At 52.0% G+C, this 22,899-nt stretch overlaps 1 protein-coding gene across 3 annotated transcripts in view; it reads right to left on the reverse strand.

Annotated features, from left to right (window-relative positions):
* Positions 1-22,899, reverse strand: part of SMC4 (structural maintenance of chromosomes 4) — a 910,253-nt gene that overhangs the window by 388,489 nt on the left and 498,865 nt on the right. For all 3 annotated transcript variants that reach the window (XM_085634717.1, XM_085634719.1, XM_085634718.1), the window contains exon 15: positions 3,040-3,119. In XM_085634717.1, coding sequence (XP_085490843.1) covers positions 3,040-3,119 — 80 coding nt within the window. The remainder of the gene's footprint in view (positions 1-3,039; positions 3,120-22,899) is intronic.

Genomic DNA, 22,899 nt, shown 5'->3' on the forward strand with positions numbered 1-22,899 from the left:
TCCAGATTCCGAAACAGCAAAGAAGATCAAGAAAAAAAGACCTGCTGTGCAGCTGCTCACAAGAGGAAGACACCAACTGCTTTGGCCCCAGACCTACCGGCTTGTCGACCCTTGAACCTGCTCCTGCTAAATCCCGTCACCTCCCGTGGCCAGTAACCTCACAAACCCCGGAGGACCTGGCTACCTTGTGACTGAGCATCTGGGACTCCCACGAGCAGTGGCACTGCTCAAAGCAAGTAACTGACCCCTGGCACCAGCCAACAACCGCGAACCCTGCACACTCTGCACCCGCCAAGACTGGCCTGTGCTGGAGTGGACAAAGACCCCGAGGACATCCCCCCCCCCCCCCCGGCGAATCTGGCACCCAAGGACCCACCTCGACGCTCCTGACGCCTGCAGCCTCAGAACCAGGGACCCACCCCCCCCCCCCCCAACTGCGATCAACAGAGAGTAAGATTTCCCGACATCAAAAGGCACCCCTGCACCCGGCGCCCTGCGGCCCCCTGTTCCCAACTCTGGGGTACCTACCTATCCTCCAACTACCCAACTTGCCTCTCGAAGTGGTGGTCACACCTCAAGAATCTCCGTACCCGAGCTTGCAGCCTTAATTCGTCCTTGAGCTTTTCCATTGCAATCCATTGAGCGCCCGCCGGCTCAAAGGCACCCTGCACCCAGCCACGCGAGTGGCCCTGGCAGTGCAACTTCTACTCCTACCTACTTCCCCATTTGCCCTGAGCAAGTGACCAGGAGCCCAGCTCCCACAGCCGCGTGGCCAGCTACTCAGCAGCCACCAACCAAGGGCCGTCTGCCTTCCATAGGAAAACATTGGGCCTACTCACTCTGCACCCGGCTGCCCCTGTACTGCTGAGGGTGTAACAACTGTACTTACCTGACACTGGGAGACCCCTGAGTCTATGCCCAGAACCGTAACTCTGCCAGTCGAGTACTTATCCAAAAGCCGATAACTCACTTTTCTTCCATAGGGTAACATTGACTGTTTTCACTTGAAATTTCTTCCAAGTGTGGCGTTTCTAAACTTTAAAATATTCACCTAAAATCAACCGAGTAACAAAAACAGGTACTTACAACCGAAGTGTCGATTTCTGCAAACTACAAATATTCTTTAAAAATCGTACCACTGTGAAAACGTAGTTACTTACCTGTTTTAGATAGATGTCCCAGTACTGAGCCTAGGAGCCCAGCACTGGATTACAAAAGTAACAAGAACATACTTTACCCATAACTTGAATTTTCTTCCATAGGAAACCATTGACTGTTTTTCTGTGAAATTTCTTCTAAGTGTCGATTTTGCATACTTCTAAATATTCGTTAAAAATCGTCTGTATAACAAACGCAGTTTCTCAACTGCTTACAGGTGGTACACTAGTGCTGGATCCAGGATCCAACACTGACCTAGAAAAAGTAACCATAACCCCACTTACCTGCTAAGTGAATTTCCTCCCATAGGATAACATTGGTGATTTCATTAGATAAAGTTTCTAAGTGTCAACTTTTAAAATATCAAAATCTTGCTTAAAAATCACAACAGTAACTAAAACGTATTTACTCATTTGTTTCCAAGAACTGTCCCAGGACTGAATCCAGGATCCAGTCCTGGAGTTAGAAAAGTAATCCTGAAAGTAATCCATTGCATGTAACTTAAAATTCCCATTGAGCTCAATGTATTGCTGTGTTTGAAATTGTGTTGCCTATTGCAGCAAACTATTGCATTCAAAAGTCAATTGCCTATTGCAAAGTATTTAACTAAAGCATCTCATTCTGAGAAAGTATATTTTGAAACCTATTGTTGGTTCTAAAATAAGACTATATATGTTTATATACAAACCAATGGCCTAGAGTTCAGTTCTTGAGTGTGTGAGACCATTTGCTGACTGAGTGTGTACAACAAATGCTTTACACTGTCCTCTGATACTGCCTTACTGCTCGACCAAGCTACCACTTTAGAGAGTAAGGTTATATCTAACTTTAGCCTCTGCCAAACCTCTGGGGACTGTGGACTCTGTACACACTGTACCTATTTGGGAACAGTATATACAGAGCCACTTTCCTACAAGAGCCTATGAGGCTCCCCGCCAAGTGTTGCTGCTCCTGCTAGGGTGAAGTGAGAAGCACCTCCACCCAGAGCAGGTTTTGTTTCGGACCTCTGAGATCACAAAGGCCCTCACCCCATGAGGTCAGAAACCTGTCTAATGGCAGCTGGCTGGCAGGGACCAGTCAGCCAATACACAAGAAGCTGGTCGTTTTCCAGGGGCCATGTCAAAGATGCCCTCTGAGTGCATTTTATAATAAAATCGAACATTGGCATCAGTGTGGGTTTTTAATGCTTAAAGGTTTAATACCCAACTGCTCAGTCTTCAGCAAAGCCATGGTGGAGCTGTGGAGTTCGTATTGACAAACACCCAGCCCATGTACTCAAAATCAGTTCACTGCACCTAGTGTCCAAGAAATGACTCAGAAACTGAAGGGGCATACTGCTCATGCAGCTATGCCCTCCTCCGTGGTATAGTGCACCCTGCCTAAGTGCTGTAAGCCCTGCCAGAGGGTGTACTTCCTATGCCACAGGCAGTGGTACGTAGGCATGGCACCCAAGAAGGTGAGCCACGTCGACTCTTCAGTTTGGTCTGCATCAAAACACGCAGACTGAAATGGTGGTGTGTGGGTGTTAAGGTGAAGGGTCTCCGAGGGTGACATACTGCAGCCCTCAGAGGCCCTCTTAGGTCACAAGCGTCTTGGTAACAGGGGTACCTTTTGCAAGGGACTTGCATGTGGCCCAGAGCTGTGCCAATTGTGGAAACAAAGGTACAGTTTGGGAACAGGACAATTAAAAACTATCCAATGTTCCCAACCAGCGTCCGCCATTACTCATGTCCGAACTGCTAAATGTTGTAAGTTCAAAAATAACCATGTGAACTGCTAAATGTTGTTAGAAGTTCAAACAGAACCTAAAGCACAGTAACTTGTTTTTAACATGTATATTAAACAAACACAAAGATACTTATTTAAAACTGGATTACAAACCTGTTCTTCAGAAATCTCAACCATAACTGAAGACCCCATTCTTCCTTTCATAATTTTTCCTCCTCCACCAGTCATTGTGCCTAGTGAAAGTAGAAGCAAAAAGTGTCACGAAAAGGTAATTAACACATTTTAACTAGAAAAACAAACACAATGAAATTGAAAGCCATAGTAAATGTGTGCCTCCACAATGTACACAAGACCATATTCACTATGAGGATGAGCACATCAAGCCAACCAGAATCCCATGTATCAAGGTATTTTATCTCGGAAAATAATTTGAATAGGCAGCACAAAAGCAATAAGTCTCACATGTGACAAGCGGGCAAAATCCTATTGGCTTTGCCAAAGCTTGTTTTTGTTCACAATAGTTTTTATGGGAAAAAATATTGTAAACTGGCCTATTTTACAGGCGCAGACAAGGATATCCATATAGGAACGTGTTTTTCATACAGCATAATATTTCAAGATGGGCACAATGGTTTACAAACATTTCAAGGATGGTCACCTGTTGCTATATTAGCAGTAGATGGAGTGCTTGGGGCTAAGTGGGCATGGCAAGGAAAACAGGCAGGGGGGGGGGGGGGGGGAATCAGGATTTGAGAAGTAGAACAAACAAAAACAAGGTACAAGCAGGGTAGAGGTATCAGGATAAGCAAAGAAAGTGGAGGACTAGAACCATAAGGGGCAGAATGACAGACCAGAGTCCCCTGGTCTAACTCAACAGGAAGTTTAACTTAAGCATGGATGTACGATTACTGCCGCTAGAGAACACGCATGCAATCTGATGCAGACATTCAATTGACCAGCGCCTAAGGCAAGCCAGTCTGCGCCCGTCCGCGCCTGGACCGCGCCCAGCGCCAGAACCCCTGCCCCCCGCACCAGCCAGGAAGACCGCCTCCGCTACGACGCCAAGACCCTCATCGCTCTCAACCCAGGAATAACGCACACCAGCCCGAAGCGCACCCACGGTCTCTTCACCTGCCGGAACTGCAGCTTTTCCTGCCGCGCAAGCGCCAAGACGCCCACCACAACGGAAGCCAACCAGCTTAGATGCATCCTAATCAACACCCGCTCCACACACAAACATGCCGTCGAACTCTGGGACCTACTCGACACCACATCACCGGACGTCGCCTTCCTGACAGAGACCTGGATGATCGAAGCCCCCTCGCTAGACATAGCCATAGCCATCCCAGACGGGTACAAGATCACCCGCAGAGTCCGCTGAAACAGGGCCGGAGGAGGAATCGCCATCGTCCACAGAAACACCATCAGGGTCTCAACAAACACCAACGACGCCCTCAGCACCGCCGAACACATGCACTCCCAAATCCACACGGACCCAAAGACCACCCTAAGAGGCACCCTCATCTACAGACCGCCAGGACCCTGGCCTCAATTCTACAACTCCATCGCTGACCTCATCAGCACACGCGCTGACCTCCACCGACTACATCCTCCTCGGAGACCTGAACTATCACCTGGAGAACAACAACGACAGTAACTCTTCCACCCTTAGACAATCTCGCCAACCTCGGACTGAAACAGCTCGTCACGACGCCTACCCACATCGCTGGCCACACGCTTGATGCCATCTTCTGCTCAAGCCCCCACGTCACCTTCAGCCACACCTCCAAACTCACCTGGACAGACCACCACTGCATCCACTTCTCCTTCCAAAAACCACCACCGCACCCTACAGACCCCTCGCCGCCGCTAGGGCAAAATCACTGAACTACAGACAAGCCTCGCACTCAACCCTCCGACAAGCCCCACCAACCCGGATGAAGGTGCACTCGCCCGCGAACGCTGGATGAACGACTGCGCCAACAGTCACTCCGCTGAAAAACCCCACAGATACACCAGCAGAAGAGTAAGCTGGTTCACCCCGGAACTCCTCTACTCAAAACGCACCTGCCGGAAACTGGAAAACACATGGCACAGCGACAAGACGCCAGACAGCCGCACTGCCCACAAAGAAGCCATCCGAAACCACCACCTCATCAGGACCGCCAAAAGAACCTCCTTCACAGTCCGCCTTGACAACAACGCACACAACAGCAAGGAGCTCTTCACCATTGTGAAGGAACTATCCAACCCCAGCGTCAACGACATCCCACCATCGCAAGCTCTGTGCCGACATCCATGACAGCTTCGGACCCCGGACAACCCCTGCCGACCACACCGCACTGAACCCACCGCACCCCACCCCACCGCCCACGACACTCTGACAACCTGGGCTGACGTAAGCATCAAGGACACAATCAAGACCATGGGAACAATCCACTCCGGTTCCCCATCCGACCCTCTTCCGCACCACATCTTCAACAAAGCCAGCAAGTCCATCGCACCCCACCTGCACAAAATCATCAACCTCTCCTTCGAGACCGACACCTTCCCCGAGAACTAGAAGCACGCAGAGATCAACGCCCTACTGAAGAAACCAAAGGCGGACCCGAGCGACCTCAAGAACTTCCGGCCCATCTCCTTGCTTCCGTTCCCAGCAAAGGTCATCGAAAAGATAGTAAACACCCAGCACCTTGAAGACAACAACATCCTAGACCCGTCCCAATCAGGATTCCGCAGCAACCACAGCACCGAGACCGCCCTCATCGCCGCAACAGACTACATCAGGATCCTGCTAGACAACGGCGAGACAGCGGCCCTCATCCTCCTGGACCTCTCTGCCGCCTTCGACACCGTCTGCCACCGCACACTACGCACGCGCCTCCACGCCGCAGGGATCCGAAACAAGGCCCTGGACTGGACCACCTCCTTCCTCTCCAGCAGAACTCAGAGCCCGCCTCCCCCAGTTCCGAGGCCTCCGAGATAATCTGCGGCGTCCCTCAAGGATCCTCCCTCAGCCCGACACTGTTCAACGTCTACATGGCACCACTAGCACGCATCGCCCGACAGCACGACCTCAACATAATCTCCTACGCTGATGACACCCAGCTGATCCTCTCCCTCACCAAGGACCCCCTCACCACCAAATCCAACCTCCACCATGGAATGAAGGTCGTCACCGACTGGATGGAGGACAGCCGCCTCAAACTGAACACAGACAAGACGGAAATCCTCATCCTCTGGTCCAACCCCTCCGCATGGGACGACTCTTGGTGGCCCACATCTCTGGGGTCCCCCCCCGGCCCCCACCGACCACGCACGCAACCTGGGAGTCATCCTCAACTCGAAACTCTCCATGACCAAACAAGTTAACGCAGTCTCCTCCACCTGTTTCAACACCCTCCGCATACTCCGCAAGATCTACAGATGGATCCCGACAAACAAGTCCTAGTCAGCAGCAGACTCGACTAGGGAAACGCCCTCTACGCCGGAGCCTCGTCCAAGCTCATCAACAGACTACAGAGAATCCAGAATGCCTCTGTACGCCTGATCCTCAACGTCCCGCGCCGCGACCACATCAACCCCCACCTGAGGAACCTGCACTGGCTCCCCATCGACAAAAGAATCTCCTTCAAGCTCCTGATCCACGCACACAAGGCACTCCACATTACCGGCCCAGCCTATCTCAACAGTCGACTCTCCTAAGTACCCAACAGGAAACTCCGCTCCACTGACCGCGCCCGGGCCAATGTCCCACGCATCCGGAGAACTACTTCCGGAGGCAGATCCTTCTCCCATCGCGCCGCCAAGACCTGGAACACCCCCCCCCCCCCCCTACCTGCGACAAACCGAAGACCTGCTGACCTCCAGGAGACAACTCAAGACCTGGCTCTTCGACCATTAACAGCTCCTCTCCCCCCCCCACCCCCCCGCCTTGAAACCCTCCCGGGTATGTAGTGCGCTTTAAAAATTGTGTGATAGATTGATTAACCAGCCCATGGCTGCCTTAATGTAGTCATTCACATTAAACTAGTCCTGCAACAATCCCAGATATATATAGTCATTGCAGATGAAGCTCTTCCTGCGTGTAGAACTCAAACCTAATGACGGGGCCTAGAAGGGCCATGGTCTGTGTCACCATGGTCAGCTGCCTCAACCAAATAGGCATCTTCAGCAAGACCTTGAAAGCGATCTGCCAAAAGAATCCTGCAGTGCATGATGTCTAGGCAAATGAGAATGTAGAAATTAGTTCTTACCTGTAACTACCATTCTTCAACATTAGCATTTTATATATTCATATGCTTGAATCCTTCCTAGTCAGTTTGGGAATCCCCAGCACATTAAAATAGCAGTACGCACTAAAATATATAGCATACAGTGTAGTCCAGAGACCTGAAATATTGTATATTTTGTAGCACATTCACCTCATTAGAAAGAACCCAAACTTCAGCCAATGACGTGGAAGCTTAAGCTTTCCTCCTCCTTCCCAGAGGCGACCTTAACTGCGATTTCAAAGCAGAAGTGTGACAAAATTGGATTAGCCTCTGCCCGTGAGAGGAGGAAGAATTGCTTGTGAAGGGGTAAGATGTAAGCATGTGAATATATAAAAGATGCCAAAGTTGCAGAACTGGCATTACAAGTAACTAATTTCTTCTCCAATATGGTTTTATATATTCACATGTTTGTATCAGAATAGCAAGCAGTACACATTATAATACATAGCAAAGAGGGAAGCAGGCTCACCTTTGCAGAAACAGATCTCAGGACTGCCTTTCACACTGCTGAGTCCGCTTCTTCTGACACTTCTAGGCAGTGGTGCTTCGCATGTGTGCGCCAGATCTTTCAGGTGGCTGCACAACAGAGGCCTTTCAAGGACTCTCCAGCAGAGAGCTGCAGTTGCGGCCATGCTCCTGGTGGAATGCGACCTCACTCTTCCCTGAAGTGTGAAGAGTGAGGTCGCAGTGGGAAGAGCGAGTGCCTTAGCATGGGAAATACAGGTTAAAAACCAACAAGCTATCCTGTGCTTGGTCAGGGGGACGATCTGTAAATGGCTGCCCAAAAGACACAGTTGGTACAAGGTGCGTATGTCCTTAATCCGGTATCTCTAGGAGAGGCATCTATGCAGGTCTGAAGAAAGAAACAATCTTTCTGCAGATAGATGGATTTGAGAAGAAAGATCGAAGATTGACACGTTCAATTAAGGGAGTCATTAGGAACCTCCGGTATAAACTTAGATTTGATTCTCAAGAATAATTTGTCCTTTGTGAACAGAAGGAAAGACTGCTTAATGATCAATGCTTGAATCTCCCCCACTCTCCCTGCATATGTCCACGCTAGAAGTGCCGTTTTCCAAGACACAAATCTTAAATGTGTCTTATTTACTGGTTCAAAAGGAGCCAGCATTAATTGACTGAGCACAGTATTAAGTTCCAATGGAACTGGTGGATGTCAAAGCTGTGGAAATGCCTTAAAGAAATCTTTCATGAATTGTGTTATGATTATTTGGGAGAACAGAGAAGAGGCTGGCCACGGAAATCTCTAAAATCTTCAATTGCAGCCAGATGGACCCCGACTGATGAGTATTTAAACCCACTGTTTACTAGATTCAACAAATTTGTGAGGAATTGATCAGGCTTTATTCTCAGTGGATGATCATTATTCCTTAAGCATGTACAGAAATACTTCCACTTGGCGCTGTAAGTCTTTGAGCTGCTGAAGCGCAAGCCTTCACCAGTTTATTTCTGGCATTCTTGAAACAGATCCAAATGGTCAATGTAGGAAGCTGGCCCTGTATATGGAATACTACCAGATATTACCCCAGAAGTGTACAGGGCTTGATGCAAACCCAAAATGCTCTATTTGTGGTACGGTGGCCAAGCAGCCTTAGACTTAACAGAGGAATGCAAGACATTTACTGTGAGAAAGTGGCTCAGTATATACTGTTCCCAAAGAGGTACAGGGTGTACAGAGTACAGAGTCGCCAGAGGTTTGGCAGAGGCTAAAGTTAGATATAACCTTACTCTCTAAAGTGGTAGCTTGGTCGAGCAGTGAGGCAGTATCAGAGATTAGTGTAAAGCATTTGTTGCACACACTCAGCCAGCAAATGGTCTCAGACTCGAGAACTGAAAAGGCCAATGGTTAATATAAAAAAAATATGCTTGTTTTATTTTAGAACCAATAGGTATTAAAATATACTTTCTCAGAATGAGATGCTTTATATAAATACTTTTGCAGAAAGTTACAAGTGGTTTCAATAGGCAACACCATTTTACACACAATAATGCATGGAGTTCAGTGGAAGTTTCAAGTTATTTGCCCCAGATTACTTTTAGGATTACTTTTGGAATTCCAGGACTGGATCCTAGATTCAGTCCTGGGTCAGTACTTGGAATCAAGTGATGAAAGTCGACTTAATTACTGTGATGATTTTTAGACAATATTTTGCTATTTTAAAAGTTGACACTTAGAAAATATTTCATAGAAAACAGTCAATGATTCCCTATGGCAGAGAATTCAAGTTACAGGTATAGTATGTTCACGTTACTTTTGTGTAATCCAGTACTGGGTGCCTAGACACTGTACTGGGACCTTTATCCAAAACAGGTAAGTAATTACGTTTTCAGAAATTATACGATTTTTAAAGAATATTTAAAGATTGCAGAAATTGACACTTAAAAGAAATTTCACAGAAAAACCGTCAATGATTTCCTATGGGAGAAAATTGGGTTACTGGTAAGTACAGTTGTAAGTATTTTTCAGCGCTGGGGACCAAGGTCCAGCACTGGGAGCTCACCTAAGAGCAGGTGAGTATTTTCGTTTTCGTTACTCGGCTGATTTTTGGTGAATATTTTAAGTTTTGAAAAGTCCACACATAGAAGAAATTTCAGGAAAAGCCAGTCAATGTTACCCTATGGAGAAAATTGAGTTATCGGTTTAAAGGTAAGTACTCGACTGGCGGAGTTAAGGTACTGGGCATAGACTCGGGGGTCTCCCAGGGTCAGGTAGGTACAGTTGGTTCACCCTCAGCAGCACAAGGGCGGCCGGGTGCTGAGAGTTAGGCCCAATGTTATCCTAGGAGAGGTAGGGGGGCCTTGGTTGGTGGCTGCTGACTAGCAGGCCACGTGGCTGTGGGAGCCGGGCTCCTGGTTATTTACTCAGGGCAAGTGGGGAAGTAGATAGGTGTAGAGGTTGCACTGCCAGGGCCACTCTGGCGGCTGGGTGCAGGGTGCTTTTGAGCCTTTGGGCGCTCAATTGATTTCAATGGGAAATCTCTGGTTTAGAAAAAGACTGCAAGCTCGGGGACGAAGATTCTTCAGGTACCACCACCACTTCCAGAGGTAAGTTGGGTAGTTGGAGGGTAGGTACCCCGGGATTGGGCACAGGGGGCCGCAGGGCACCGGGGTGCCTTTTGGTGTCGGAAAATCTTACCCTCTGTTGATCGCGGTTGGGCACCTGGTTCTGAGGCTGCAGGCTTCTTCAGGTGTGTCGAGGGAGGTCCTTGGGTGCCGTACTCGGGGTCACAGTCGCCGTGGGGTCGTCCTCGTGGTCTGTGTTCACTCCGGCACAGGCCAGGCTTGGCTGGTGCAGAGTTTGCTGGGTTCGCGGTTCCGGGAGGCTGCCAGGGATTAGAAGAAGGTTTTGAGTAGAGCCTCTACTCATGGGAGTCCCAGGGGTTTAGAGTCAAAAGGTAGCCAGGTCCTCAGGGGTGTGTGAGGTTGCTGGCCACAAGAGATGCCGGGTTGGAGCAGGAGCAGGTTCTAGGGTCGGCAGGCCGGTAGGGCTGGGGCCAAAGCAGTTGGTGTCTTCCTCTTCTTAGCAGCTGCAGGGCAGGTCTTCTTTCTTCTAGCTCTTCTTCGGATTTTGGAATCTGGGGAAGGAAGGTTCAGGGTGACCCTAAATACTAGATTTAGGGGCGTTACAGGTAGGTGAAGGGCAGGGACCAAAGGGTCCCTGTCCTGGGGTAGGTACACCCCCTATCCTGCCTCTCTCCTGTGGGGGGGGGGGGGGGGGCAGTAGCCTAGTCCTGATTGGGCAGGGCTTCCCATCTTCAAGATGGCGAGAGCTCGGAGATGTGCTTCACCTCGCCTCCCCCACCTGAGGGGTGGGGTTGGCAGGCTGGCACATCCCCTGTCCTTATTTGGGGTTTCCGGCCAAGCTTCCCTCCTGAGTGGGGGGTTGAAGTAGCCTGGGGAAGCTCACAGAGGTGGCATGCCTTTGAAGATTCCCCCTGCCCATCCTGGGCGAGGAGATTTAGCACCTTGCACAGGATGTGCATTGTTGCAGGATCAGGAGAGCAGGGGCTCTCCTACCCAGGGGTCCAGCAACAGGTCTGCTGTGTGGCAGCCTAGGCAGCCTCAGAACAGACGTGGATTGTAGGTTAGGTTTTAGGGGGCATCTCTAAGATGCCCTCTGGGGTGCTTGGAACATTAAATCCCACACTGGCATCAGTGTGGCTTTAATGTGCTGAGAAGTTTGATACCAAACTTCAGTCTTTAGTGTTGCCATTATGGTGCTGTGGAGTTAGTGTTTGACGAGCTCCCAGCACCATATACTCTTAAATGTCAGCACTGCACTTATAGTGCCCAGGAATGGACCTGGGCACTGTAGGGGGACAGGGCTCCTGCGCCGACACCATTGGCATAGAGGGGGGGCTCATGTATGCCATGGCAGTGTAGGTGGTGGGCATGGCACACAGGGATGTGTGCCATGTCGACTCTTAGTTTTGTCTTGTACCCAGACACTCAGCCTGCAAGGGCAGTGTGTGTGTGTGTGTGTGTGTAAGGGTACAGGGCCTCCAAGGGTGGCACAATGAGTGCTGCAGCCCTTAGAGGCCTTCGCTGGTCACAAGGCCCTGGGTACCTAGGGTACCATTTACAAGCGGCTGACATGTGGCCAGGCTTTGTCAATTTGTGTTTTGTGTTTTAGGGAAGGAACATTAGGCACTGGGCACCTGATTGGCAGGAGTCCAGGGCACACTAAGTCAAAGTACATTCAGCATTTCAGCAAAAAGTGGGGGCATACCATGCAAGAAAGATGGCACTTTCTCACAATGGGTGGTATAGGAGCACACCTAATGCAAAAATGGCAGGTGGTATCCGCATATGAAGCGTGAGAAACACCATGAAAACCTCCCAAGGAGGAGAATGACGCGCAAGGGTATTGCTGACAAAAAATCTTTCCGGGTTCCAGCCTGACGCCTGGGGATATTCTAAGGTAAGGAATCTAACGAACGTGTTTCTTTCAGATGACCCATGTCGTAGAGAAAAGTGCGTCCAGTCACAACATTGAACACCGTACAACGGTAAGATAATTCTGAGCACCAGGGGACGCATAGAGCCCAAAGGATCTCTAGGCCTACATAACAAAGCAGAGCTATATAATAGCGTACAAGTACCCCACTTGGAGTATGGACACCCCAAACAACAGGGAACACCTCTTAAGGCAAACCACAGCCAGAGGCCAAACAACCACCTGTGGAACACTGCCACAGTAGGCTTATTGCCAGCTCAAACGCATAAGGCATCGAAAGGATGCTAGATGAAAGGGTAACCACCCCAGAACATGCCAAAAAGAAGACCTGGGAAATATAGGCTTAAGGCGGAGGGCGAAAGCTCGCAAGGAGGGTAGATAAACAAGTCGCTCCCTGATATTCTCCGAGAAGACGTCATCACACAACCAAGCTTGGCGCCTCAAGGCAACCGAACCAGCCATAGCTCGGCTCAAGGTATCGGTAGTATCCAAGGCTGAGCGAATCTTAAATTCTGCAAGGTCACGGCCAACACGAAGAAGATGAAGGAAGTCAACAGGAGCGCCTTCACAGGCGTCTGAAAAAAAGAGACTCTACAGAGTCCCACAATGCAGAGGTAGCCCAAGCCAAGACACTGTATTTAGAGAACTAAGGCAGCACTAGTGGAGGCGAAGATTTTACGACCCCACGACTCAAGCCATCTGGACTCCCTGAGGGAGGAAGCATTAAGTGAGGCAAGGAAGGGAAGGCAGTTTGCAAAACGAACCCCTGCAAGTCTGGGTGAACAAATAAGCATACTAGATCATGTGGAGGTCGGTGGCAGTGCAAGACAGAACGAGCCACCGGATCACTGGAATCCGGCCAACCCATGTGCCCAAAAGGGCATCAAAGAGAAGCTTTAAATGGCAAAAGTGGCTCCACATTCCCCGACCCATGGTGAAGAACACCAAGCAGAGGGTCCAGAGGCGAGGGGACCGAAGGGGGCTGCATGTTTAGAACACGAGGGGCTAAGGAGACTACTATAAGAAATGCCACACCGGCATCGGTAGCCCTCTGAGGAGGGGACAGCACCTCATCTGTAGGCAAGGGCTGTAAAGTAAGAGTTACTTACCTTCGGCAACGATGTATCTGGTAGAGACTATTCTAGCCGCAGGCTCCTTCACGTAGAATTATCCCAAGGCGTGAGACTGCATCTGGAAACTTTTTTGCCACAGCATCTCTGCGCACTGGGGGCGGGGCGACATCTCAACTCCACCCCGGCGTCGTCCGCGTACGTGACGTCAGCGAGGTCGCATATGACCCGACCTGGCGCGCCTATGTCGGGTTTTCTTCGGAGAACTTTTCCGCACCACAACGCGGAACCACCAGATAAACTGTGGAAGCATGGAAACCGTGTGCGAAGAGCAGAAACATTGGAAAGAAACCGTGACTAACACCACCAGAGTAGTGCCAACACCGCAGAACCCAAGGGCATGGAAAGAAGAAGAACAAGCAGAAACCTGCAGTCACCCTGCCAGAACATAGACAGCCTCCCATCCCTGTGCCCCGGAGGCAAAGCACATGCGTAAAAGTCATGGCACATGTAGTAAACCCCCCCCCCCCCTCCTGAGCAAGGAATGGGACCAGTCCCAGGCCAGACAGAGACAACAAACTTCCAAGCAACCCCAACCTAGAGGGCAACCACCCACAAGGGACAAGGACAAGACATGGCCAGATAACCCTCAATCAGAGGATAGCAATGGAAGGAAGGGAGGGGAGGGAGGACAGGGATAAAAAATTATCCCCCCCCCCCCCAAAACCTGGAGCAGCCAGAGCAGCAGGGCACCGGAGCACCAGAACCCCATCCTACAAAAAAACCAAAGGTGGAAGAAACCACCCCCAGACGGAGCCACCCGTCAAGAACAAGGAAGGCACTCATAGGGGAGACAGCCCCCCCCACCCCACCAGGAGGCGACTGCCGAAGGCCAACCCAAGGGTCCTCGCAAATCGGGGAGGAAGGGCGGGCCGTGAAGGAATCTGCGGCTAAAATCGTCTCTACCAGATACATCGTTACCGAAGGCAAGTAACTCGTACATAAGATAGAGACTACTAGCCGCAGATTCCTTAACGTACAATAGCTACCCTAGCAATACCCCCTGGGAAGGAGGGTCTGCGAAAGGACCCCACCAGCCAATGTAGAACCGAGGGCCCCACAGGGGACCAGTTCTGTGGACCAGGTAGAACCTCGCCCCTGCCAGGCCAAGGGAACCCCCAGAAGCAGAACCCCACCGAGCCCAAGGGGGTGTAGGAGGGAAAGGCGGCTGAAGAGGCTCGTACCCTCACCACAGAGGAACAGAGGTTAAGGACAGAGGCCAAAGCACTCCACTCCCCCACAAGGCAACATAGCTTCCGCCCAATGCCAAGACATGAAAGGCGGAAGAAGCAGCCTAGAGGGCCCAAGAAAACGAGGGAAAAGGTGGCGAACCCACTCCAGACGGAGAGCAGCCTGCCAGCCAGAACAGCACCGGCAGTCAAAGCCGCCAGAAGAACAGCCCGAGGCCCCAGGAAGGCCGAGTAGGCGACGCCAGGCAAGGGAGAACACAGGATCATCCCAGACCTCAGGACAGGAGCAGGGAGAGGAGGAGATGCCCGGGCACACCACTACGAGTGGCTGCGCACACGACCTCAGGAAGCAAAAGCAACCTACCTAAACGCCATGGAGAACAGGCATCCGAAGGCGACCAGAACCCTCTAGCAGAGCACAAGCTATATGACAGCTACCACTACCCCACATACGGTACGGTAAGTCCCAAGATATGGGAACCCCCTTTGGAAGAACTTCCGCAGCAGAGGAAACAACAAAAGAGCCACAGGGAAAAAAAAAAAAAAAAACGCCAAAGGCTTGACAAGCAGCCCAAGCAAAGCAGAAGGCCCAATCTCAGGGCCAAGTCTGCGCAACAACCCCTGCAGAACCACACACAATCAACACAAGGGCCGTCCAGCAGCCAACAATGCCAAAGTCCCAAGGGAGGACGTAAACAGCCACAACACTCCGTCAGAACAACCGGCCTAAGAAGGCCCAGAAGCAACCTAACTCAGAAGTCACTGAGGAGGGGACAGAGGAGGAGGAGGAGGAGGAGGAGGAAGATAAGGCGGAGGAGGACAACAGAGCTCTGCCAAGTGCCTTTGGATGGCGGAGTCGGCTGGGGCATGGAACAACCGGCTGCCATCAAACGGAAGGTCGAAGAGTCGCTCCGGAATATTCTCAGGGAATACTCTGTCCCTAAGCCAAGCATGGCGACGGAGAGCGACTGAGGAAGCCATGGCCCGGCCCAGCACCTCAGATGTCCAGAGCGGAGAATAAATGCTGCAAGCTCCCGGCCATCTAATGCATCATGCCGTAAGTCTGCCTGACCAGACTCCTGGGACGCCGCAGATCCCAGAGACTCAGCCGAGTCCCACAAACAGGAGGAGGCCCTAGCTAGCACACACAAGGTGTTAAGAACCCACAGGGCCGCGCTGGTCTAGGCCAACATGTTGCGCCCCCAACCCAAAGAGATGGTCCGCCGGAAAGTGAGCCACCGGGTCACACATGCGCAGAATGCCCACAGCCGTGGACACCGCACCCGCCTCTGTAGGACCCCGCGGTGGAGAAATCAGCTCCTCCGTGGGCGACGGCTGCAAACTAAGGCGGCCGTCCGAGGCCAAGCAGGACGGGCAAGGGCCAGACCTGGAAGTCTGAAAGAACCAAAGAATGAGGGACCTGCTGTTCTTCCGACAAACACCTCTGCCTCAGGAAGGGCGGGGAGCCGCCCTTCGATGCCGGTGAAAAAGACCACACGGCGACCAGTCTCCGGGGAGGACACCAATATACAGCCGGCCACCAGAGAAGGAGCGTCTGAAGACGAACCTGCGGTACGACCCCTGCGCAGAGCCGTAGAGTCCGCCGCCTGAGGTAGGACGTCGGCACCAGCTGGTGTCACCGGACAAGGTACCTCCAAGTCATCTCTCACCGGAGACCGGAGTGGAGACTGGAGTAGAGCCGCATCGGCCCTGGGGCGGCACCGGAATGACGCCGACCCGACCCCACCGAGGCAGCCACCGGCGTGGGGGAACGAGACGGACCTGGGGAGTGGCACGAAGCCCTCCGCCCAGCCGCAGCCCAGAATGAGGCGAAGATCGCTCGGCAACCCATGTGGCGGCGCCACGGACGATTCAACCGCAGACTCGCACTCCGACAAGGCAGCCGCCTGTGGGGAGGGACGAGATGGGCCCGGAGAGGGACGAGGAGGATCCACAGAACCCTGTGGCTCCGCACGGTCCAGCTGCGGCCAGCACCGTAGCAGCGTCACCTCGGCCTTAGACAGGACCACCTTGTCAAAGGACCGAGAGGGGCTAGGGGATGCGATCCGAGCCCCGGCGACCTACCGCGACACCACAGGGACCCCCGCGGGAGTTTGCGGTGAGGCAGAGACACCGTGGCCTGAAGGAGGTGCCCCAGAGGAGCCCAACAGCACCACATCCTCCAAGCCTGGATCCGAACCAGTCAGCGCTGGAGCCACCGGCTGCGCCGCAGAGGGCCCTGTGCAGGGAGAGGGATCCGCCGACGCCCCAGGAGGGGAAGGAGAAGGAGAAGCCAGCGACGCCTGCAAAGCCGGCGCGTATTTCTCCATTTGGACTCTCAACGCCCCAACACCGGGAAACTGATAGGACGACACGCGGGGCCACATCACCCGCGGAGAGTCCACGCCCCCATTAGGCCGTAAACCAGCCCTTGGGGACAAACTGCGACACTTACCCACCGGGGAACGATGCTCACTTGACATCGGAGAAGGGCAAGGACGACGACCACAGCCATATCCGATGCCATCCGCCGAAGCAGACCGAGGGGAGTATGTCGACCTGGAGAGACGCGCAGAGAGAAGTTTCATCCGGCGCTCCCGCCGCGACTTCGGCTTCAACTGTTGGCACGCCGCACAATCTGTGGTGCTGTGATCCTCCCCCAAACACAACATACAAATGAGGTGAGGGTCTGTCGCCGACATAAGACGCCCACACAACGTGCAAATTTTAAAGCCCGAAGGCATTCGCACACTGTTCCACCAAAAAGAAATGGAAGAAAAAGAGGCCCTAACAGGCCCGTAGCAAAGATCGGATCCGCATTGCACGCGGAAAAGGAAAAACTGATGTAGGCACGCCGGGGTGGGTCTTATGTGACCTCGCTGACGTCACGTACACGGACGACGCCTGGGCGGAATCGCGTTATGTCACCCCGGTGCGCAGGGTTGCTGTGGCAAAAAAGTTTCCGGATCCAGTCTCACGCCTGGGGATAATTCTACGTGAAGGAATCTACGGATGGTAGTCTATCACATCTCAGCCTACCAATACACTGAGGGTGCGACCACTGCCCAAATTAAGGAAGCCCCATTGACGAATGGTGGTCCTGACTGGACTACTGAGGCGGCGGGGATCCTGTCGGGTGCACAAATTCTAAGGGGGGGCACAGGCAAGGATAGATCTGCCGCAGCCAAATATGAAGGCAACGCCAAACTCTCCGCAGAAGCTTCTGGAGAAGAGTCTACAACCCGGCACCGATGCGGCGCCAAAATGACTCTGGTCGGCGCCGACCCTGCCTCGTCTGGCGCCGACTCAGCTCCTACCATGACAAGCCCCGTTTCCAAAGAAGGGGATGGTGTCGGCGCCGGGGAGGCAAGCAGCCTCAACCACAACAGGCTCCGACTCCGAAGTAGTAAGCAAAGTCGGAGCAGCGAATTTTCGGCACCGAAACGGCGCCTACCTAGACTCCGGGCAGGCAGCTGCCGGTCCAGAAGGCCGAGGTGTGCTCGAAGCAAGGCACTGAGCACCAGCAGCCACCTGCGACGCCAGAGGGAGCCCCACGGGACTTTGCGGTGCGGCAGGAGTGCTATGGGTTGTAGAGGGGGACCCAGCCGGCCCGCACCCTGACACCAAAACTCCTTTGTCCCTGGGGGGCAAGAGCTTAATTGGCCTCCATTTGGGTTCGAGTCGCCCCTGTGCCCAGATAGGGAAGGGGCGAATCGCGGGGGCGCACGTCCAGAGGGCTCCGGGAACTAGCGCCAACATGCGTGAGGCCGTGGACCTCTGCGACATGCGCCGCGACATACCCAGAAGGGGTGAACGACTGCTCCGGGTCCCAGAGGGCAGGCGACGCCACAACTGTAAACTAGAGGGGCCCACCGGCGACTAGGAGGCAGGACGACGAGACGCCGACTGGGACAGTCGAGCCGAAAGGAGCTTCACCCGGCGCGCCCGCCGGGACTTCGGCTTGAGGAGTTGGCAGGTGTCGCAATCTGTCGAGTCGTGGTGTTCGCCCAAACACCACATACAGATAAGATGTGTGTCTTTCGCGGACATTAGCCGCGAACAGGAGGTACAGGTTTTAACGCCCTAAGGCATCTCACACTGTTCCAGACGCGAAGCGTCAAAAGGGGCCTGAAAACAGGCCAGAGGAACCGCTTACTCCGGATCCGCGTTGCACGCAGAAAAGGAGGAAACTACAATCAGCGCGCCGGAAGGGACTTATATGACCTTTGTAAGAAAGTGGCTCTGTATATACTGCACCAAAGTAAGGTTCAGTGTGCACAGAGGTTAAAGTTAGATATAACCTTACACACTAAAGTGGTAGCTGGGTCAAGCAGTAAGGCAGTATCAGAGGACAGTGTAAAGTATTTGTTGTACACACTCAGTCAGCAAATGGTCTCACACACTCAATAACTGAACTCTAGGCCAATTGTTTTATATATAAAAATATATTGTTTTATTTTAGAACCACAAGTAGGTATAAAAATACTTTCTCAGAATGAGATGCTCTAGTTGAATACTTTCAAATAGCAATAGACTTTTAAATACAATAGTTACAGTTGTTGCAATAGGCAACACAAGTTAAACACAATTATAACATTGAGCTCAATGGGAATTTTGAAGTAAACGCAATATCAATTACTTTGCATAGGTTTTTCTTACTCAGGGCTGGATCCTGGATTCAGCCCTGGTGCATCTCCTGTAAACAGTTGAAAGAAATTGATTTTGTTACACAGGCGATTTTTAAGGAAGATTTGCAGGTTTCAAAAATCGACACTTTGAAGAATTTCTGGCAAATACGAGGCAATGTTATCCTACGGAGGAAAGTTTGGTTATTGGAAAATCACATTTTTAATTGCTTTGTAGGTTAAGTGCTGGGTACAAAGATCCAGCACTGGGAGTAATTTCGTTTTTGTTGATCGGGTGATTTTTAGTGAATATTTCAAAGTTTCAAAACTCAACACTTAGAATTTCTAAGTGAAAACCAATCAATGTTACCCTATGGAGAAAATGTAGGATAGCAGCCTTGAGGTAAGTACTCGACCGGCAGAGTTAAGGTTCTGGGGATAGACTCCGGGGTCTCCCAGGGTCAGGTAGGTACAGTTGTTACACCATTAGGGGCACAGGGGCAGCCGGGTGCAGAGAGAGTAGGCCCAATGTTAGCCTATGGCGGGTAGGGGGCCTTTGGTTGGTGTCTGCTAGCAGGCAGGCCACGCGGCTGTGGGAGCTGAGCTCCTGGTGACTTACAAAGGCAAGTGGAGGGGGGGGGGGGGGGGGGTGAGTAGAATAGAAAAGATGTTGCACTTCCAGAGGCACTCGGGCGGCTGGGTGCAGGGTGCTTTTGAGCCGTCAGGCGCTCAATGGGTTTCAAAGGGAAAGCTGTGTGACGAACAAAGGCTGCAAGTTCAGGGACGGAGATTCTTCAGGTACGACCACCACTCCAAGAGGTAAGTTCGGGAGCTGTAGGTTAGGTAGGCACCCAGGAGTTGGGCACAGGGGGCCGCAGGGGTGTCTTTTGGCGTAGGGAAATCTTACCCTCTGCTGGTCGCAGTTGGGGGGGTCCCTGGTTGTGAGGCTGCAGGAGTTGTCAGGAGCGTCCTTCGGTGCTGGATTCGTGGTCACAGTCGCCGGGGGCACGTCCTCGTGGTCTTTGTTCACTCAGGCACAGGCCGGGCTCGGCGGGTGCAGAGTGAGCTGGATTCACGGTTCCTGGCTGGCACCAGGGGTGGTTGCTCGTTTGAGCAGAACCACTGCTTGTGGGAGTCCCAGTCTTTAAACTAGATTTTCGAGGTTGCTAACCACAGGAGACACCAGGATTGAGCAGGTTCGAGGGTCGACAGGCCTGTAGGGCTGGGGTCAGGTCAGTTGGTGTAATCCTCTTGTTAGCAGCTGAACGGCACGTCTTCTTTCTTCTTGTTCCGGAATCGAAGGAAGGTTCAGGGCGCCCCTAAATACTAAATTTAGGGGCGTTACATGTAGGTAAAGGGCAGGGACCAATGGGTCCCTTTCCTGGGGTGGGTACACCCCCTATCCTGCCACTCTCCAGTGGGAAGGGGGCAGGAGCCTAGTCCTGATTAGGTAGGGCTCCCCATCCTCAAGATAGCGAGAGCCTGGAGTTGTGCTTCACCCCGCCTCCCCCACCTGAGGGGTGGGGTTGGCAGAGGTTGGTACACCCCCTTTCATCCCTTGGGTTTTCCCACCAGAGTGGGGGTCAGAACCGGTGGGGACAAGTTGCTGAGTACCGCAAGAGGTCTGGGGAGGCTCACAAAGGTGGCATGCCTTTGAAGCTTCCCCTGCCCATCCTGGGGGAGGAGGCTTGGCACCTCGGCCCAGGATGTGCATTGTTGGAGGGCTCTCTACCCAGGGGGCCAGCAACCTGTCTGCTGGGTGACAGCCTATGCAGCCTCTCAGTCAGGACACAGGTTGTTGGTTAGTTTTAGGGGGCAACTCTAAGTTCCCCTCTGTCGTGCATTTTACATTAAATCCCACACTGGCATCCGTGTGGGTTTAATGTGCTGAGAAGTTTGATATCAAACTTATCAGTCTTCGGTGTAGCCATCATGGTGCTGTGGAGTTCGTGATGACTGTTTCCCAGCACCATATACTCTTAATGGCAGCACTGAACTTAGTGCCCAGGAATGGACCTGGGTACTGTAGGGGTACAGGGCTCATGCAACTGTGCCCACACCACTGGCATAGGGCACCCAGCTACAGGGGTGACTGAGGTATGCCAGGGTAGTGTGTTACTGGGCATGGCACACAGGGATGTGTGCCATATCGACTGTTTTGTTCTGCACCAAGACACTCAGCCTGCAAAGGCAGTGTGTGCGTGAGTGTCAGGGCACAGGGCCTCTAAGGGTGGCATAATAAGTGCTACAGCTCTTAGGGGCAATCTCTGGTCACAGGCCCTGGGTCCTTAGGGTACCATTTACCAGGGGCTGACATGTGGCCAGAGATGCCAATTGGGTTTAAGCTTCAATACAGTTTCAGGGAACGAACACAGGCCCTGGGCACCTGATTGGCAGGATCCCAGGGCACACTCAGTCAAAGTACATCAGCAATTCAGCAAAAAATGGGGGCATACCATGTAAGAAAGATGGCCCTTTCTCACAACCTTGCTGACTTCACGTACGTGGATGACGTCAGGGTGGGGTCGTGTGGCGCCGTCCCCCGGCGCGCAGAGGTGCTGCTGCAAAGAATTCTCCGGATCCAGTCTGACGCCTGGGGATATTCTAAGTTAAGGAATCTGCAGCTAGATGTCTCAGATTATCCTTTTAAGGCCTTCCATAAAGGCTTTGATAGCTGGTACTCTTAACAATGACAAATGTGTGTTTTGTAGGTAGGTGGCAAGGGCAGAAAGATGTAATCTCATCGATGAGAATGCCAGGTTGCATCTTTGTAGGTGTAGCAAATAGTAGATAATGTTTTGAATTGAAGCATTCAATGGGCCAATTTTGTTATTATTGCAGTAAATGACGAATCTCTTCCATTTAGCTGCATAGCAAGCTCTAGTAGTGGGGCGTCTTGCTTCTTTAATAATGTCCATATAGTCCGGTGGGAAGTTGAAGTAACCAATCTCTAGGATTTCAGGAGCCAGATCGCTAGATTCAGTTCTAGATCTGGGTGCCTTATCTCTCCATGGTTCTGCATTAGCAGCTTTGGGGAGAGACGTAATTTTTGGGGTGAAACTACTGAGAGTTCGAGTAGTGTTGTGAACCATGGTTGCCGTGCCCATATTGGAGCAACTAGGATCATCTTGAGAGACTGTTTGAGCTTGCGTACTACTAGTGGAATGAGCGGGAGTGGCGGAAAAGCGTACGCAAATCTGCCGGACCAGTTCATCTATATCGCATTGCCCTTGGACAACGGGTGTGGGAACATGGCGGCGAAGGTTGGGCATTTTGCACTTGCATGTGTGGCGAACAGATCTATGTCTGGTTGGCCCCACATCTGGAAGAAGGGTTGAAGAACTTGCGGAAGAAGTTCCAATTTGTGTATCTGTGGCGTCTGACGACTTAACAGATCCACCATCTGATTGTTCACCCCTGGAAGATGTTGTGACAGAAAATTGAATATGCTACTTACCAGTATGCATCTGTTCTTGGCATGTAGGGCTGCTGACATTCATATCTGTGCATAGATCGCCGCCTAGTGTTGGGTCCGGATGTTTGCACGTTGTTGTCCTGGAAGAGTCTTCGAAGTATCCTGAGATAGGTGACTCCTCCCCTGGACCACAGTGCGCATGGGCATCCTCAGATTGTTTTTCGCCATTGTGGCAGTGATGGAGTAGATATAGAAAGTGATGACCATGCTATGCAGTAATTCTGAGAGCTGCAGCTGCTACAGGCGCCGGGGAGGAGGGCGGGCGATATGAATGTCAGCAGCCCTACATGCCAAGAACAGATGCATACTGGTAAGTAGCATATTCAGTTCGAGGCATGTGGGCT

Source organism: Triturus cristatus, chromosome 11 (assembly GCF_964204655.1).
Source record: "Triturus cristatus chromosome 11, aTriCri1.1, whole genome shotgun sequence".
Classification (NCBI taxonomy): domain Eukaryota; kingdom Metazoa; phylum Chordata; class Amphibia; order Caudata; family Salamandridae; genus Triturus; species Triturus cristatus.